The sequence below is a fragment of the Agelaius tricolor genome, unplaced genomic scaffold (genome assembly GCF_023055355.1).
Source record: "Agelaius tricolor isolate 1412-34295 unplaced genomic scaffold, bAgeTri1.0.p SCAF_10, whole genome shotgun sequence".
NCBI classification, from domain to species: Eukaryota; Metazoa; Chordata; class Aves; order Passeriformes; family Icteridae; genus Agelaius; species Agelaius tricolor.
The window spans coordinates 34,825,998-34,845,044 of record NW_027269270.1 but is presented as its reverse complement, the minus strand read 5'-3'; the positions used below and the strand labels follow the sequence as shown (position 1 = coordinate 34,845,044).

Sequence of the window (19,047 nt, the reverse complement as noted above, 5' to 3'; positions counted from 1 at the left end):
AAAGGCAAAACCTTTATTGCCTGGTACAGCCTTTTCATTACCCACTGTGTTTCCTCCTCTTTCTTTTTATTCTTTTAATCCTGGTTTGGACAAAACCTTTGTTGCAATCCAAATGACCATAAAAAAATAACTATTCCCTCACATCTTTAACCCCCAATATCAATTCTAAACTTCTTGGGTTTTGTTTTACTTCTTGCATTTCTAATTTCTCTCTGATATTCCGTTGAAGTGTTGCTTTGATTGGACCTAAGAAGTAAATTTGCTGAGGGTTTTTTTTTTTTTATTGAGATGATTTTTGACACCTTCCCTTCAGTACCAGTACAAGAAGCAATATGAGAAGAGTAAGGGTCACTACCATGTGGTGCCAGATAATCTTGAACAGGTTCATCTCAGGGAGGCCTCAGAGCTCCAGAGCCACGTAAGTTGGACGTGTGTTTGTCCTTATCCCAACTCACTGAGCTCCAAATTCCATCAAAATCCTCTCAGTGAATCCTCCAGGCTGGGACATTCCCTGTGCCTCTCTGCCCCACCAGCACTGCACCCCTGGGCAAGGATCCAGGGAGCAGAACCTGCCCATTTCCAAGTGCAGAACACATAAAATACACGGATAAAATCTCCCTGTGATTCCTTCATTCCAGAGCCAATCCTGCTGCTCATCTCTGCTGTGCATGGATCTTTTTACACAGGATAATACATTTATCAGGGGGATTTATCTCTGGAGAAAAAAGGACCTGGGAATCACAGAAACTGGGAACTGAAGGAATTAGGGTTGTTTCTGACAGCGGATTTCCAACTGCTTCATCCATTCCATGATCCAAAGGAGAGCTCTGCATCCAAAATGCCTTTAACCAAAAGTATCAAAATGCCTGGAGTTTTCCCCTCTGGAATAAAGCAGTGGATCACTCCAGACAAATTCACAGTCTGATTTGGTCTCTGATCCTCTCTGTTCCCAGGATTTATTGGCTGTAAAGCAAGAGAGGAATTACTGCAAGAACACCAAGGGCCACAGCTGATTGTTCTGGTGCTTGGCACGGAATTCCAGAAGGGTTTGGGACATTTAGGATTATCACACCCACCCCTGCCTTGGACAGGGACACCTCCCACCATCCCAGGCTGCTCCAGCCTGGCCTTGGGCACTGCCAGGGGTGTTCAAGGCATGGAGAGGCAAAAAGGCCCCAGAGCCAAGGACCATAAGGAAATGGTTGTTAATCAGGCTGTTGGTAATGAGGTGTAATTAATTTTTAAGTCAGTTCTTGTTGCTCCAGTTTGGGATCAGGCCCTGGCTTGGCCACAGCATTCCCTCACTGAGCACTCTGAAAATGTGGAGAACAGAACTTGAAGCAGGAATCCTCTCCATGGACATTTTACTTCCTGGACACCAAATTTTACATCTGCTGATCAATAACGCAGATTTCAGGAAGGCAAACTGCATTAGACATCTCATTTTTATCCCACAACTGTTGATAGCAGGCACATACTACTCAGTTAATTAGGTCTTTGATTATTTAGGAGGGTGATTTTCTGTCTTTTCTTCTCAGGTGAAATACAGAGAAAAATATGAGAAGGAAAAAGGAAAGCCCATGTTGGACTTTGAAACTCCCACATACCTGACTGCAAAGGAGTCTCAGCTCATGCAGAGCGAGGTAAAATCAGTTCTGATAGGCTGAAAAGCTTTAAAATTTCTTTTTTATATTAAACTTAGGGTTTTAACAGGCAATTCTGCTTGCACCTTGTGCAGGCTGATAGACTGAAAATTATAGTAATTTCCTATTTCTTTATGATGGTTGTTAAATGCTGCATTAAACATTCATGGCACTTTCCTGTCATGAAATGAGTTTATCTGTAATTTTTTATTGGTAAATGAAGCTTAAATAAGTCTTTGAATAAGAAATGTGGCACAAAATTAATTTTGGTTTTACAATACAACACAGTGTTTGTGTATTATCACAGGACACAGAAAGTGTTCTTATTCTTTTTTTTTTTTCACCTCAAAACTCCATTTTTGAGAAATTCTTTTATTCCCTGTGTGTCTCTGCTGTCAGGGGTTCTCCCCTGACCTGTCGTTTTCTTTTCTTGAGCAGTTTTTTTGTGTTTATTTGAAGCTTATTCCTCTTCTGGCCCAGGTGGAGGCTGCAAAGCAGCTGTGTATGGCCATTAGTCCTTGTGGTACCTTTGAATGCTTTCTCTGCATAGATAAATGAGTATAAATATAAAAAATAAAAGCTGGATCAGGTCCTATTTCCATAGAAAGTAATGATCTACTTCACAAGTTTTAGTAGAAAGAGGATTTAGCATTAGCTGTACCCAGTGATTTTGACACATCCCCAACTTTGCACATAATGAAAATATTGTAATAAATATTTGCTGTTTTGCCTTTTTTTTTCTTTCTTTTTTTTTTTTTTCCTTCTTCTTCTTCTTGCTCTCATTAGAAAGAATATAAGAAGGACTTTGAAGAGTCCATGAAGGGCAGGAACCTCACTGGCCTGGAGGTCACACCATCCCTCTTGCATGTCAAATACGCCACCAAAATAGCGAGCGAGGTACCAGCTCCTCTGGGCTTCCTTCCTCTGCCTCCTGCAGCACGTCCAGCACTCCCACTTCTTCTCCCCCACTCTCCTGCCCACCCACACTGAGCATGTTCACATCCATTTTGTGCTGTCAGCTAATTTGCCATGGATATTTCTTCCTTGTCCCTTAACCGTATTCCCATGTGCTGCCCCTCTCTGACTTCCCTCAGCCTAACTGGTCCATATGTGTGTGCCTTGGCAATTTATCTTCCACAATAATCCCTATCTTTTGTTGGACTACTTCTTCCATAACCCTGTACAATATTCTTTCTTGGTTTTCAAATTTCTTTTTTTTTCTTCTTTTCTTTTGGAGCTTTTGGAACTCTTTTTTTCTTTCATTTTCTTTAAGTTTTTTGCAACAAAGTTGGTAGAGTGTAAAACTCCCTTTGGTCTGGCTTTGCAGTGTTTTTCCTTCTCCTTCTCCTGCAGAAAGAGTACAGGAAGGATCTGGAGGAAGGAGTCAAAGGGAAAGGACTGACAGCCTTAGAGGAGACTCCAGACATGCTGAGAGCCAAGAATGCTACTCAAATCCTGAGCGAGGTATGGGAGAGCTGCTTGGAAAATGCCTGAGTGGATGGAATATCCAGCTGCCCTAGGAGGGACACCTTGTGCCATCCCTGGCTGCTCCAAGCCCCAGGGTCCAGCCTGGCCTGCAACACTGCCAGGGATCCAGGGGCAGCCACAGCTGCTCTGGGAATTCATCCCAGCCAGGAATTCTTTCCCAGTCTCCCATCCATTCCTGCCTTTCAACTGGTGTGAACTTCATAATTCCCTGGAAACTCTTGAGAGGCCAGGAAAGAACATGGATGAGGGAATAAGGATCAAAGTGGACTTTTAAGGGAGCTCTTTGCTGGGTTCACAGTCACTGTTAGGAATTCAGATGGGAAACAGGAGCTGGGATCAACAGTCAGTCAAGGGACTCATTAGTTGATGAATCAAGGGACTAAACCAAGACTTAAGTAATGAAGCACAAACTGAAATAGCTTGAAATTACATAATTTGTGTGCATGATTATGAGTTGATATTAGAGGTATTCCTGGTTTAGGATTGGCACTGTTCCTGGTTTGGGACTGGCACTATTCCTGGTTTGGGATGGGCACTATTCCTGGTTTGGGATTGCCTCTGTTTCTGGTTGGGATGGGCTCTGTTCCTGGTTTGGGATTGGCTCTGTTTCTGGTTTGGGATTTGTGCTATTCCTCTTTGGGATGGGCACTGTTCCTGGTTGGGATTGGTGGTATTCCTGGTTTGGGATTGGCTCTGTTCCTGGGCTGGGATGAACTCTGTTCCTGGGTTGGGATGAACTCTCTTCCTGGCTGGGGCTGGCCCTGTTCCTGGTGTGTGGCTGTGAATCTGAGCCCTCTGCCATGCCCTGTTGGGATGCCTGCCATGTTCCTGATTGGGATGGGCACTGTTCCTGGTTGGGACTGGCCCTGTTCCTAGTTGGGATGGGCACTGTTCCTGGTTTGGGATTGGCTCTGTTTCTGGTTTGTGATTTGTGCTAGTCCTGGTTTGGGATGGGCACTGTTCCTGGTTAGGATGGGCTCTGTTCCTGGTTAGGATGGGCACTGTTCCTCTTTGGGATTGGCTCTGTTCCTGGTTGGGATGGGCTCTGTTCCTGGTTAGGATGGGCTCTGTTCCTCTTTGGGATGGGCACTGTTCCTCTTTGGGATGGGCACTATTCCTCTTTGGGATTGGCTCTGTTCCTGGTTAGGATGGGCACTGTTCCTCTTTGGGATGGGCTCTGTTCCTGGTTGGGATGGGCTCTGTTCCTGGTTAGGATTGGCTCTGTTCCTGGTTAGGATGGGCACTATTCCTCTTTGGGATTGGCTCTGTTCCTGGTTAGGATTGGCTCTGTTCCTGGTTGGGATTAGCTCTGTTCCTGGTTGGGATGGGCTCTGTTCCTGGTTGGGATGGGCCCTGTTCCTGGTTGGGATGGGCCCTGTTCCTGGCTGGGGCTGGCCCTGTTCCTGGAGTGTGTCTGTGGACCTGAGCCCTTTGCCCTCCCCATCCCTGTGTCCCTGCAGAAGGAGTACAAGCGGGCCCTGGAGCAGGAGATCCGCGGGAAGGGCCTGACCGAGCTGGCGCTGGAGACGCCGGATTTCGTGCGCGCCAGGAACGCCACCGACATCGCCAGCCAGGTCTGTGCCACCCTGACCCTCTGAGCTCCTCAGGAAGGAAAATTCAGATTTTCCTGGGTAAACCCAGAGCGAGCTGTTGTGCAGAGGCCCCTAAACGTGAGCTTTGCCCGACAGATCAAATACAAACAATTGGCAGAAATGGAGAAAGCCAACTACACCAGTGTTGTTGATACTCCAGAGATTATTCATGCCCAGCAGGTCAAGAACCTTTCCAGCCAGGTATCTTGAGTGCAGCCATTAATCCTGCTCATGTGGGAACTCCAGGAAATACTAATGAAACACCCAAATAACCACTTCCCACAACCTTCAGAACAAATCTTTCCAGAGCTCTGGAATTCTACTGCAATAATCAAATTAATTTTACTGCTGTGTCAAGTGACATGATAATTTCTCTTGCTTTGCAAAGCTAATTCTTCTTTAAGCAGATTCTTCTTAATTTTCTACTCCTCAATAACCTGCTGTCTAAAATAAATCTTGCACAGAGGCATAATCTCAGTTTCTCCCAGGCAGAGAAGAACTCACATTTCCACAAAGATGGGCACTACTCAACAATCAATAACTCCAGTTTGTTTCTTGCTGCTTTTGTGTTTTCTATTTTAATCCATTTGGGGTTTTCCATCAGAAAAAATACAAGGAAGATGCAGAGAAGAGCATGCCCTACTATGTGCCTGTGGCTGACACACCAGAAATGCAGAGGGTCCGAGAGAATCAGAAGAACTTTAGCAATGTATGTCCAGAAATAAGTAAAAAAACCCAAAACCACATTTATCTCATTTTTGAAGAAAACTGTGAGGGAATTTGTACAGCATAGAATTAACATTTCCCATTTTCCATTTTCACAGCTTCAGTATCAGTCAGATCTACAGAACAGCAAAGGAAAAGTCACAGTGGTTCAGGACACCCCAGAAATCCTGAGGGTGAAGGAAAACCAGAAGAATTTCAGCTCGGTATGGTCACCTCTGTCTTCACTCCTCAGCCCAAAAAATATAGTTTAATATCTGTAATAAAATTACAGGTTTTTGGTGCTTCTCCTACAGTAGGTTTAGCTGGTTTTATAAAGTGTTTTTCCTGCTGTTTTTGTGGGGTGATTGCCCTCTTTCACAGGCACAGCTGTGATGGAGTTAGACAATCCCTCATGAAATGAATACAATTATTGTCCCTTTCCTTTGTGCTGCTCCCGTGCCAGTCCCTCCCTGTCCTGCTGCCCCTTGTGCTCTGTGTGCCTGAGTTGCTGCCCAGTTCCTGTTGCCATCAAGTCTCCTGTGGCACTTTGCCTCCAGCACCATCAACCAAGTACAGAGTGGAAATTATTTGTATAAATCAAATAAGAGCAAATAATGATCTTCAATTCAAAAATTAGCCCACAGATGTTTTGATTATGGAATTATGGGATGGGTGGAAGGGACCTAAAGCTCATCTTCCATCCTGCCATGGGCAGGGATTCCTTCCACTAGCCCAGGAATATTCTACTGAAATATATTTGATATTTTGATTTATTGTATAAATTATCTCCTACTTAAAAAGCATTAAATATAAAAAATCAGCTCTTTTTTTCCCCAAATGGTGCTCACTTTGGACACCTTCAGAGAGGCAGTGACCAGAGTGGATCCTCTGGGCTTTCAGCTGCTCCATTGTGTCCAAATTCAGTGTCTGGGAGCAAGAATGTTGTGTTTTGGATGCTTAACCTTGTTGTCTTCATTCTAAATGTTAAGATTTTGTATAAAGAAGATATTGGAACTGGAACCACAATTGAAAAGACCCCAGAGATGCAGAGAGTTAAACGAACCCAGGATAATATCAGCTCGGTACACAAGGATTGGTTTTTAATACTCACTCTACTGCTGCTAATTCAACTTGAAATAATATTTTTTTCTATTTTTCTTTTCTTTACATCTTGCTAACAGTGGTTTGGCAATAACCCAACCAGTCAAGGGGGACTTTCTTGAAGTTTTTGCCCATTCTTGTTACTTTAACAGTAACCTCTCTAATGATTAACATTCTATTTCTTACTCACAACCCATTTCTAAACCACAAAAGCTCTTGCTGTAAATTTGATCTTATCTCAGGTATAGTTTGGACAGAAAATAAGAAATATTTAGGTGGGAAGGGAAGTGTTGAAATAATCTATTCCATCTAGCTGAGCTGTGGCTCAGCTTTAGGATGAGCTGAGTTTTGAGTATCCCACAGGATGAAGATTCCACAACCTGTTGCAGGGTGGGACCATCTCCCAGGAAAATCTGTTTTACCCTGCTCAGACTGAATTTTCTGGTGGTGAATTTTTTGGTTTGTTTTGTCCTGGCAAACTTGGATGTTACCTAAAAGGTCACAGCCCTCTATTTTGCCTATTATTTTTATTTCAAAGCTCCTAAACCTCCTCCATGTTTATTTTTGAATGGTGGTATCATTTAGTGTCATGCACTAACACTGCAGCTAGTTTGTTCATGCAGAATGTGTTGAAAATGTTAAAAATGTTCTTGTGAAAGGCTTTTTTTGTTGTTAGCAAAGCAGAAATGCAATGGCACTGTCACTGCTGAAACGCTGTGTGATGATTCTTACACATCCCAAATTCTCCTTTGGTTGGTAGAAAGGCCAAATAGTGTCAGGTTTAAAGGAATTTATCTGGTTTTATAAAACCCTTGCAGTGCCATTCCCAGTGACTCAACAGCTGAGTTGCCTTGCCACACATCCCTTGGGAAGGTGAGGGGAAAGTGGTGGAAAGGACCTTTAAACTTCCCCTCGGCACAGATCAGGATAAATCTCTTTATGAACCTTTGAAAGCTGTCCCGTAGATCCTTTTCCCTCCCCTAATTCCTGTTCCTTGGCAGGTGAAGTACAAGGAGAGCATCGGCAAAGGGACTCCCATTCCCGACCTGCCCGAGGTGAAGCGCGTCAAGGAGACCCAGAAGCACATCAGCTCGGTAATTAATGTCCCTGTCCCTGTCCCTGGAATGTCCCTGTCCCTGGAATGTCCCTGTCCCCTGCCCATCATCTTGGGAATGTCCCTGTTCCCTGGAATGTCCCTGTCCCCTGCCCATCATCTTGGGAATGTCCCTGTCCCCTGGAATGTCCCTGTCCCCTGCCCATCATCTTGGGAATGTCCCTGTTCCCTGGAATGTCCCTGTCCCCTGCCCATCATCTTGGGAATGTCCCTGTCCCCTGGAATGTCCCTGTCCCCAGCACATCAGCTCAGGAATGTCCCTGTTCCCTGGAATGTCCCTGTTCCCTGCCCATCATCTCGGGAATGTCCCTGTTCCCTGGAATTCCCTGTTCCTTGCACATCAGCCCAGGAATTCCCTGCTCTCTGCCCTCTCCAGGGCCTTTTCCTCTTGAGAAAGCTCCAGCTCTCCCAAATCCCCGTGGCCAGCAGCAGGAAATTGAAATGCCTGAGTTTTACAGGAATTATCCCCATCAGTCGCTGCCTGTGTTTCTTCCGTGGCCTTTTCTGAACACAGAGCTAGGAAAAAAAATGACCCAGGTTATGTGTTGAAGCTTGACTGGGAAAAAAGGGAGCAGGATCACAGAACTTTGAGGGAAAAACCCATTTGAAGCCTTTTTGTGTGACAAATATATAATATATATATTCCCTTATAATTACAAGGGAAAACAAAATCTTCCCATATCCAGTCAAGTGTAAATTTCACAGCTCACTTATGGACATCTGAGTTGTTTTTCCAAATGATTCCTCATTTTTTCTAACCTTCACCACAAGTTATTTTCCTTCACTGTAATTGATTTTTTTTGTTTCAATGACACAAAGGAGTGAATTTTTTTTTGTTAGTTTGTTTTGGTGCAAGTTTTCTTTTGGTACAAGGATTTTCCTACTTGCAAGAGGAGCTGTGAGTCAAAATGTAGCAATACACTTGTCAGGTATTCCCACATGGGGGGGGAATTCCAGAAACACCTTTTGTGTTATTCCAGAAACACCTCATTTCATTTCAACCCCCTCATTCTGGGGTTATTCCAGAAACACCTCATTTCATGAAAAATACCATTTTTAAAAATCAAATAACTACAGGTTAAGTTAAACCTCACAACATGAGTGATGGCACTCAGTTGTTTTTGTTTCCTAGAGGTTTAACCCAAAGTAAAATAGTGGTGCAAACAAACAGATGTGAAAATTAATAAAACCCACAATGAAGTCTTTGTACACTGAACAATTCCAGAAAAGGCTAAGCTATTTATTAATCCTATAAAGAAATGCTGACTGCCTAAAAAGTAATTCTATCATATTTCCTGAACTAAGATGAGAAGTAAAATATCCCTCTCAGGGCGGGGTCAGCAGAATATTTGAATTTGTGTCCTTTAAATGAAGAATTGAAGGGAAATTACTCTGAGCTGGTGCTGAGGAAGATCCTGAGGGGTGTGAATTGTGTTTTCCCTTGTGTACAATCCCAGTTTGCAACGGCAGTGAGCAGGTCAGAGGTGTCCCAGGGCTGCTCTGACCCTGCTTGTGTCCCACAGGTGTTGTACAAGGAGGAGCTGGGCACAGGCACCCCCACGCCCGTGACCCCAGAAATGGAGCGGGTCAAACGCAACCAGGAGCAGATTAGCTCGGTATTTCCACCCTGCAGGACTTATAACAACGGGCTCTTGTTATAATCCTGTGCTCCTAACACCCTAACCTTGTTTTTCCTCGGGGGCGTAGTCCCGGCTGGGTTTTAACTCATTGATCTTCCACTGTTTGTGCTTTCGGGGGATTTACACCTTCACGCGCTTTTCTTCTAAGAACAAACCTGCCTGAAAATAATCCTGGCATTTCCTGAGCTAAACTGGGCAGCAGAACATCCCTGTGGAGTTGTGGTGTTTCTCCCCACGTTTGTTTTGCCCCGAGCCTTTATCTCCTCTCTGCAGTGACCCATTCACAGAATAATCCCCCACAGCCTCTTCCTTAATCCCTGCCTCTGGAACAAGCGTGCGATGAACCCCAAGTGATCCTAACTCTAAACACAATCCCGTAACAGTGGGATCTGATGGGTCTGGCCTGTGCTGAGTGGGGTTTTTGTGGCACTGCTGTTGTCCCTCGCAGGTGTTGTACAAGGAGGGTTTAGGGGCTGGCACTGCCACGCCGGTGACGCCGGAGATGGAGCGGGTCCGACGGAACCAGGAGCACATCAGCTCGGTACTGAGGGATCTGCACCCCTGCTCCCCTTCCAAACCCACACCCAGCCCCTGTAACTCCTCCATGTCACATCCTTGGGAGCAATCCTTCCTTATCAACCCCCTGAAGCCCTGGCAGGATCCTCAAGTTTCCATTTTCCCCTCGAGTTGACTTGTGCCATTGCTCCAGATGGAAGATTTTAACCCCAGGAATTAAAGCCCTGGAGCAGGGCCTTCCTTTGCTTCCCAAGGACATATTCCCTGTGGGAATGGTGTCACTGCTCCTCAGGAGCAGAGCCCACCCTTCCAGCACCTCCTGCCAAAGGGAAATGGACTCTCAGCCCTTCCTGAGTCACAGGACAGGGAATGCTTTGGGTTGGAAGCAGTGAGAGGTCTGTCCCTGCCCCTGTCCCTGTCCCTGTCCCTGTCCCTGTCCTGCTGGGGCTCTGCTGTGTCCCCAGGGCTTTGTGAGGAGCTCAGGTGGCATTCCCAGCTCATGGCAGTGAAGGAACACCAGGAACATCCAGTAGAGATGGGAAAAGTGCGGCAGGAGTGAATTCCTGTCTGGAATTCCCCCTCCCGACACATCCACTCGGAATAGCACCGTGCCACCACTTTGTTCCTCAGTTCTGGTTGAATTTGTGACCTCTTGGGGTCACTCTGCCCAAATCCCACCTGGAGTTCAGCCCTGGCAGAGATCCCTGGGACAGGGACAGGCATCTGAGCCTGGCTGCAATCCTGGCAGAACATCTGGAGCTGGAGTAGGGAAAAGTCTTTGCCAGGGAATTTCCAGGTGCCTTGGAACATTCCAGCAGCTCTGGCCCTGGCTGAGGTGACAGCATCATCACCTGGTTCTTTTCCTTGAGGGTTTTGTGCTGAGCTTTGACCAAAGCAAAACTCTTTTTTTTCCACACTTTGCAGTTTCACAATATTATTTCTCTTCTCTCTCTCTCTCTCTTCCCTGACCTCCCTGTCCTCCCCTTTCCTTCCATTTTTATTATTTTATTTTTTTATTTTATATTTTATTTTATTTTATTTTATTTTGTATTTTGTTTTAATTTCCACACTCCTGCTGCCCACAGGTGTTGTACAAGGAGGGGCTGGGGGTTGGCACCCCAGTTCCTGTCACTCCTGAGATGGAGAGGGTCAAACGTAACCAGGAGAATTTTAGCTCGGTATCTTTTTATCATTATGGGAAAAACTCCATTTCTGTAACTATTTAACACCTTCAAACTTTAAATCTCCTCAAATTAACTCATAAAAAATTGCCTTTCTGCTCTTATGTTTTTAGCACCATATTTTATATACTTTTTTTTAAAAATATTTTTCTTATAATTTAACTCTCAATGTTTCATGTGCATTATTTTTTCCCCTGAACTTTAAGCTATTTTGCATTTTTAAACCTATTTTTAAAAATAATTTGCTGAATCCCCTTCCTATAATACTTTATTCCTCTGCTGGAGCCTACCCAGGCAGTTGGATTTGTATTCCCAGCTGAATTTATCACAATTAATAACTGATTTATGCTCCCTAATTTTTCCTGCTTTCTAGTACATTTAGTGGGCATAAAATTCCATTAATTCCCTCCGTCAAATGCAGATTTTTTTCTTTTCTTTTTCCCCCTTTTTGACTGCCCTGTTGCCCCACAGGTGTTGTACAAGGAGGAGCTGGGGAGAGGAACCCCCACCCCTGTCACCCCCGAGATTGAGAGGGTCAAACGCAATCAAGAACACATTAGCTCGGTAGATTTGAGTTCCAAAAACCAAAAAAAAATCCCTCTTAATCGATTTAAAAAAAATCTTAACCCCAAAATAATTGATTGACACCAGAAGATCCCCTTCCTTGTGTTCTGCCATTTATTCCTCTGTAATTCCTGATTTATTTTGATTAGATCCATCACTAATGATTTTGGATCCTTTCTTCCCATCTTTCTCCTGCCATATTTTTTGTGATCTGCTTTTCCTTTCATTAATCACTTCAATCCTTGATTATTTTTGATTTCCCCTGGTTTCCCATGTATAAAACCCAAACTATTCCTTTTCTGACCCAAATCTGTGGCTGTGATGGGTGTGGGATGGGAAATCAGCTGGGATTGGTGCCTGCATCGCTCCTGCCTTGGGATTGAGCCTTTTCCTTTGGGATTGGTGCTGTTCCTTTGGGTTTGAGTCTTTTCCTTTGTGTTTGGTGAATTTTCCTTTGGGTTTGGAGCCTTTTCCTTTGGGTTTGGTGCATTTTCCTTTGGGTTTGGTGCCTTTTCCATTGGATTTGGTGACTTTACCTTTGGATTTGAGCCTTTTCCTTTGGGTTTGGTGACTTTGCCTTTGGGTTTGGGGCCTTTTCCTTTGGGTTTGGTGACTTTGCCCTTGGGTTTGAGCCTTTTCCCTTGGGTTTGGTGACTGTGCCTTTGGGTTTGGGGCCTTTTCCTTTAGCAAATGTGGCAGGGATGCATTGGAAGTGTTCTGGGGGGGTTGGAATGTGTGGAAAGGTGAGGGAAGTAAAACAAGTAGAGCACTAGAAATAATATGTATGTAATACATGATAGATTTTTAATATATAAATTATAAAATTCTATATTAATTGATTAATATGCATTTTATATATGATATAGAATTATTTATAATATATTATATAGAATATTATTTATATGTAAATATATTTTTCCCCAATATCCCACCCAAGTCCACCCTCCTTCAGCCTCAGTCCTAGCAGGGTTTAAATGAGTTTTTTATCCCAAGGGATTTTTCCCCCCAGGCTGTGTCAGCAGCCCCTCTCTGGTGCTCGGGGTGGTTTTGGTGCTGCTTTGATTCTGTTTTTTGCCCCTCATCCCACAGGTGTTGTACAAGGAGGAGCTGGGGACAGGAACCCCCACCCCTGTCACCCCCGAGATTGAGAGGGTCAAACGCAATCAAGAACACATTAGCTTGGTAGATTTGAGTTCCAAAAGCCAAAAACAATCCCTCTTAATCGATTTAAAAAAAATCTTAACCCCAAAATAATTGATTGACACAAGAGCATCCCATCCCTTGTGTTCTGCCATTTTTCCCTCGGCAATCCCTGACTTATGTTGATTAGATCCATCACTAATGAGTTTGGATCCCTTCTTCCCATTTTTCTCCTGCCATACTTTTTGTGATCTGCTTTTCCTTTCATTAATCACTTCAATCCTTGATGATTTTTGATTTCCCCTGGTTTCCCATGTATAAAATCCAGACTATTCCTTGTGTGACCCAAATCTGTGGCTGTGATGGGTGTGGGATGGGAAATCAGCTGGGATTGGTGCCTGCATCCTCCTGCCTTGGGATTGAGCCTTTTCCTTTGGGTTGGAGCTTTTTCCTTTGGGTTTGAGCCTTTTCCCTTGGGTTTGGTGAATTTGCCTTTGGGTTTGGTGCCTTTTCCTTTATCAAATGTGGCAGGGATACATTAGAAGTGTTCTGGGGGTGTTGGAATGTGTGGAAAGTTGAGGGAAGGGCCACTGAAACCCAGAGAGGACTAGAAATTATATGTGTGTAATACAAAATATATTTTTAAATGTTTAAAATATAAAATTCTATATTAATTGATTAATATGCATTTTATATACTATATAGAATTTTTTATATTATATAGAATATTATTTATATATAAATATATTTTTTCCCAATATCCCACCTAAATCCACCCTCCTTCAGCCTCAGACATAGCAGGGTTTAAATGAGTTTTTTATCCCAAGGGATTTTTCCCCCAGGCTGTGTCAGCAGCCCCTCTCTGGTGCTCTCTGGGTGGTTTTGGTGCTGCTTTGATTCTGTTTTTTGCCCCTCATCCCACAGGTGTTGTACAAGGAGGAGCTGGGGACAGGAACCCCCACCCCTGTCACCCCCGAGATTGAGAGGGTCAAACGCAATCAAGAACACATTAGCTCGGTAGATTGGAATTCCAAAAGCCAAAAAAATATCCCTCTTAATCGATTTAAAAAAAATCTTAACCCCAAAATAATTGATTGACACCAGAACATCCCATCCCTTGTGTTCTGCCATTTTTCCCTCGGCAATCCCTGACTTATGTTGATTAGATCCATCACTAATGAGTTTGGATCCCTTCTTCCCATTTTTCTCCTGCCATATTTTTTGTGATCTGCTTTTCCTTTCATTAATCACTTCAATCCTTGATTATTTTTGATTTCCCCTGATTTTGCCATGTATAAAACCCAAACTATTCCTTGTGTGATCCAAAGCTGTGGCTGTGATGGGTGTGGGATGGGAAATCAGCTGGGATTGGTGCCTGCATCCTCCTGCCTTGGGATTGAGCCTTTTCCTTTGGGATTGGTGCTGTTCCTTTGGGTTTGAGCCTTTTCCCTTTGGGTTTGGTCCTTTTTCCATTGGATTTGGTAACTTTTCCTTTGGGTCTGGAGCCTTTTCCTTTGGGTTTGAGCCTTTTCCTTTGGGTTTGGAGCCTATTCCTGTGGGTTTGGTGCCTTTTCCTGTAGCAAATGTGGCAGGGATGCACTGGAAGTGTTCTGGGAGGGTTGGAATGTGTGGAAAGGTGAGGGAAGGGCCACTAAAACCAGGAGAGCACTGGAAATAATATGTATGTAATACATAATAGATTTTTAATATAGCATTATATATTAATTGATTAATATGCATTTTATATATGATATATAATTATTTATAATATATTATATAGAATATTATTTATATGTAAATATATATATTTTTTCCCCAATATCCCACCCAAATCCACCCTCCTTCAGCCTCAGTCCTAGCAGGGTTTAAATGAGTTTTTTATCCCAAGGGATTTTTCCCCCCAGGCTGTGTCAGCAGCCCCTCTCTGGTGCTCGGGGTGGTTTTGGTGCTGCTTTGATTCTGTTTTTTGCCCCTCATCCCACAGGTGTTGTACAAGGAGGAGCTGGGGACAGGAACCCCCACCCCTGTCACCCCCGAGATTGAGAGGGTCAAACGCAATCAAGAACACATTAGCTCGGTAGATTGGAATTACAAAAGCCAAAAAAACCCATCCCCTTTAATCGATTTTAAAAGGCTTTTTAACCAACAAAGCAATATTTTTGTTTGCTTATAATTGACTTACCCAAAAAATAATATCCTGGTCCCTCTCAGAAATTTTTTTCCTTTATAATTATTACTTACATTGTTCTTATTCCCTTGATTTTTAATTACATAATTTTAGTAATTGAATCCCACCTTTTGGAGTGTGATTGCCTATTTTTTTATGTCTTAAAAACCCACAACGTTTTGCTTAATTCGTCTCAGAAATCCCTTTTTTAATGCTAAAATAGTCACCCTATTTCCTTTATTAATCCAAACAACCCCCTTTTTTTAACTCTTAAGATCCACCCTATTTTCCTTATTTAGCCCCAACAATCCTGGTTTTTTGACTAAAAACCCACCCTGTTTTCCTTATTTAGTCTCAAGAATCCTCTTTTTTTTAAACTCTTAAACCCACGCTGTTTCCTTTATTTAGCCCCAACCATCCTGGGTTTTTTGAACTCATAAAAACCAACCCTCTTTCCTTATTTCATTCCGACAATTCTTTTTTTTTAACTCTAAAAACCCACCATGTTTTCCTAATTTATTCACCACAATTCCTTTTTTTAACTCATAAAACCTCACCCCCTTTCCTTAGTTAGTGCCAACACTTTTAATTTTTTTTTTAACTCTTAAAAACCCACCCTCTTTTCCTTATGTAATCCCCGTTCAGTTTTGTTCCGTGGAGTGAATTTTCCCGATTTTCCTGATTTTACCCTGGAGAACCAAACCGTGCCTGGGTGGGATGTGCTGGGCTGGGAGAGGATCCAGAGCTGCTTTATTGGGGATTGTTTGGTGCTTTCACAGCTTTTCCTGCCCGGTTTTGTGTCCAGGCGTGAGCGGCGCTGCTGTTTGGAGCAGGATTCCAGCTTTCCTCCCTCCCATCCCGGATTTCTGTCCCGGTTTTCCCGCAGGTTCTGTACCGGGAGGAGCTGGGCACGGGCACCCCCATCCCGGTCACCCCCGAGCTGGAGCGGGTCAGGCGCAACCAGGAGCAGCTCAGCTCGGTACCGTGGGCAGCAGGAGTGCTCCCTCTGACTGTGCTCCTTAACCTCCCTTAAAACACACAGTTCCTCTCCTCCTCCTGCTTCATCAACTCACAAACACATCCCCACAAACACATCCCCGCAAACACATCCCTCAAACACATCCCTGCAAACATCCTCACAAACACATCCCTCAAACACATCCCCGCAAACACATCCCCGCAAACACATCCCCACAAACAACCTCACAAACACCCTCACAAACACCACTAACAATCCTCACAAACACATCCCCACAAACACATCCCTGCAAACATCCTCACAAACACATCCCTCAAACACATCCCCGCAAACACATCCCCACAAACATCCTCACAAACACCACTAACAATCCTCACAAACACATCCCCGCAAACACATCCCTCAAACACATCCCTCAAACACATCCCTCAAACACATCCCTGCAAACACATCCCCGCAAACACATCCCTCAAACACATCCCCGCAAACATCCTCACAAACACATCCCCGCAAACACATCCCTGCAAACATCCTCACAAACACATCACTACAAACACATCCCTACAAACACATCCCTCAAACACATCCCCACAAACATCCTCACAAACACATCACCACAAACACATCCCCGCAAACACATCCCCACAAACATCCTCACAAACACATCCCTCAAACGCATCCTCACAAACACATCCCCACAAACACATCCCTGCAAACACCACAAATAATCCTCACAAACACATCCCTGCAAACATCCTCACACCATAAACAATCCTCACAAACACATCCCTACAAACACCACAAACACATCCCCACAAACACAGCCTCACAAATATCCCCACAAATACCACAAACACATCCTAATAAACACATCCTCACAAACTCCACAAATACATCCCCACAAACACATTCCCACAAACACCACAAACACATCCTCACAAACACACCCTCACAAATACATCCTCACAAACATATCCTCATAAACACATCCCTACAAAGACCACAAACACATCCCTACAAACACCACAAACACATCCCCACAAACATCACAAACACCACAAACAATCCCCACAAACACATCCCCACAAACACATCCTCACAAACACATCCTCATGAACACCACAAGCGCATCTCCACAAACACATCCTCATAATCTATCCTCTCTTCCTTACTTGTGTTACTGACCTCCCACTTCTTCACTGATGGAATTATTTACAAATATTTACGTTGCTCGGATTTATTTACAAGTATTTACATTATTCTTAACGTTTTTAACCATTTTGTTCCCTGTTCCATCTTCCCTTTTTATGTTTTATATCTTTTATATCTAAAATTCTTCATGCATTGTTTTAACCATGGAAGAGGGAGGGTGTGATTTCTCAGGAGGCTGCAGTGGGGGTTTAAAAGCTCCCATTCCACAAGAAAATTTGGATTTGATGAGTGCTGATGGCTTTGGATGGTTTCTTGTTGTGCAGGTGTTGTACAAAGAGAGCGTGGGGACAGGGACCCCCACTCCTGTCACCCCCGAGATGGAGAGGGTCAAACGCAACCAGGAGATTTGCAGCTCGGTACTTTGCCAAGAGCAAAACTCCCCTTTAACTCTTTAAACCCAGAGCTGAAAGCTTTTAACTCTTTCCAAGCCCTTTTTAACCGTTTGGAGAAGGATTTGTCCCAAAACAATGCAGCTCAGAGCAGAGCTCGCTCCTCACTCGTGGCTTTCTCCAGCTGGAATGTTAACTCGGGCCAGTTGATCTTGGTTTTAAGAGTGATTTTAATGTCCTGCTCTAATCCTAAACCCTCTCCTCTCCTTTTCTCTGCAGTGCTGCCATTTCTTTTAATTGGGTTTAATTGCTAATTTCTTTTAGCAGTTAATTGGGTTTTCTGCCGTGCTCAGCCCCTCCAGGGGGGTTTTGTGCTCTTTGGTACTTACCCCATTTATCAGCAGCTGTTCAAGCCAGGCTGCCAAACTACTCCAGTACTAAACCAGTGCCCAGGACCTGCTCTAAAATCACCTGTGGACTAAATCCGAGGGCCGAGGAAGGCGTGGGGAGAGCTGGTGCTGACTGTGCCTTTCTCCGGCTTCTCTCATCCCGCAGGTGTTGTACAAGGAGAACATAGGGAAAGCCACCCCCACGCCCGTCACTCCCGAGATGGAGCGCGTCAAACGCAACCAGGAGATCATTAGCTCGGTACTTGCGGCAGGAAAAGTCCCCAAAACCCGCAGCGGAGCGTTTAACCCGGCTGGAGCCTCAGCAACCTGCGCTTATTAACCCCTGAAACGCCTCTGCCCCGAGGCCCCGTGCGCACACACAAACCGCACCGGCTTCCCTTGAACGCTGCCCCAGGCAGGGTTTTAATAGAAAAAAACAAAAAATCCCTTTTTGGGATGGGTGGTGTTGTCCTGATTGAATTTTTTAAACCCTTTCTTACTCCCCCTGTGCTTTGCCGCCATTCCTGCATCCCAGATTAATTAATGGCAAAGCTCCAACTCCTCCCCATGCCCCAGCCCTAACTCGGTGGGACGGCTCCCAAGCTCTTTGTTCTGCTTTTTGGGCTTTTTTTGTTGTTTTTCTTTTCCTTTTCAATGATGTTTGGGTACTCCCTTGTATCCTGTAGGTTTTGTACAAGGAAAATGTGGGGAAGGTGACCCCGACCCCCATCACCCCCGAGATGGAGAGAGTCAAACGCAATCAAGAGATCATTAGCTCGGTACCTTCCCAGAAATTCCTGCTTTCCTCTGTGCTTCAACTTAATCAAGTAACAGCCTAACTCCCACTCAGAGCTGGTTTTAATTTAAAAAGAGATGGATTTCTTTTTTTCCTGCGCATTAATTGCTCTTTCTAAACCCAAATTACTTTGGTGTTAACGGTGTGATCCAGAGTTTTAGGCCTTTTTTACAACTTGGTTTGTGAATTTGTGGGTTCTATCCAGACCATCTCAGGAGCTCAGATCCCTTGGTGGGGATCAGGGAATGTTTGGGTTGGAAGGGACACAGAGCTCATTCATTCCCCTACCTCTCACTAGCCCAGGTTTTCCAGGGATATTCAGGCTTCTCTCTGTATTCAGTGCTTCACCTTCCATTGGATTTTCAGGTGGATTTGACTTCAGGTAAAAGCACCCATTCCTGACATCATTACTGGGGCAGTGTGGCAACAAAACTTCCACCTCCCTCCTAAACAGATCAGGAATTGCTCCAAATACAGATTAAATAAAGCAG

The 19,047-nt window shown here is 44.2% G+C and overlaps 1 protein-coding gene across 1 annotated transcript in view; it reads left to right on the top strand.

Moving 5' to 3' along the window:
* NEB (nebulin) overlaps positions 1–19,047 on the top strand; it is a 99,013-nt gene that overhangs the window by 73,765 nt on the left and 6,201 nt on the right. The window contains exons 122-139 of the mRNA XM_071434221.1: positions 314–418; positions 1,539–1,643; positions 2,430–2,540; positions 2,997–3,107; positions 4,592–4,705; positions 5,328–5,432; positions 5,548–5,652; positions 6,418–6,510; positions 7,531–7,623; positions 9,167–9,259; positions 9,732–9,824; positions 10,885–10,977; positions 13,609–13,701; positions 14,669–14,761; positions 15,738–15,830; positions 17,306–17,398; positions 17,927–18,019; positions 18,447–18,539. Coding sequence (XP_071290322.1) covers positions 314–418; positions 1,539–1,643; positions 2,430–2,540; positions 2,997–3,107; positions 4,592–4,705; positions 5,328–5,432; positions 5,548–5,652; positions 6,418–6,510; positions 7,531–7,623; positions 9,167–9,259; positions 9,732–9,824; positions 10,885–10,977; positions 13,609–13,701; positions 14,669–14,761; positions 15,738–15,830; positions 17,306–17,398; positions 17,927–18,019; positions 18,447–18,539 — 1,779 coding nt within the window. The remainder of the gene's footprint in view (positions 1–313; positions 419–1,538; positions 1,644–2,429; positions 2,541–2,996; positions 3,108–4,591; positions 4,706–5,327; positions 5,433–5,547; positions 5,653–6,417; positions 6,511–7,530; positions 7,624–9,166; positions 9,260–9,731; positions 9,825–10,884; positions 10,978–13,608; positions 13,702–14,668; positions 14,762–15,737; positions 15,831–17,305; positions 17,399–17,926; positions 18,020–18,446; positions 18,540–19,047) is intronic.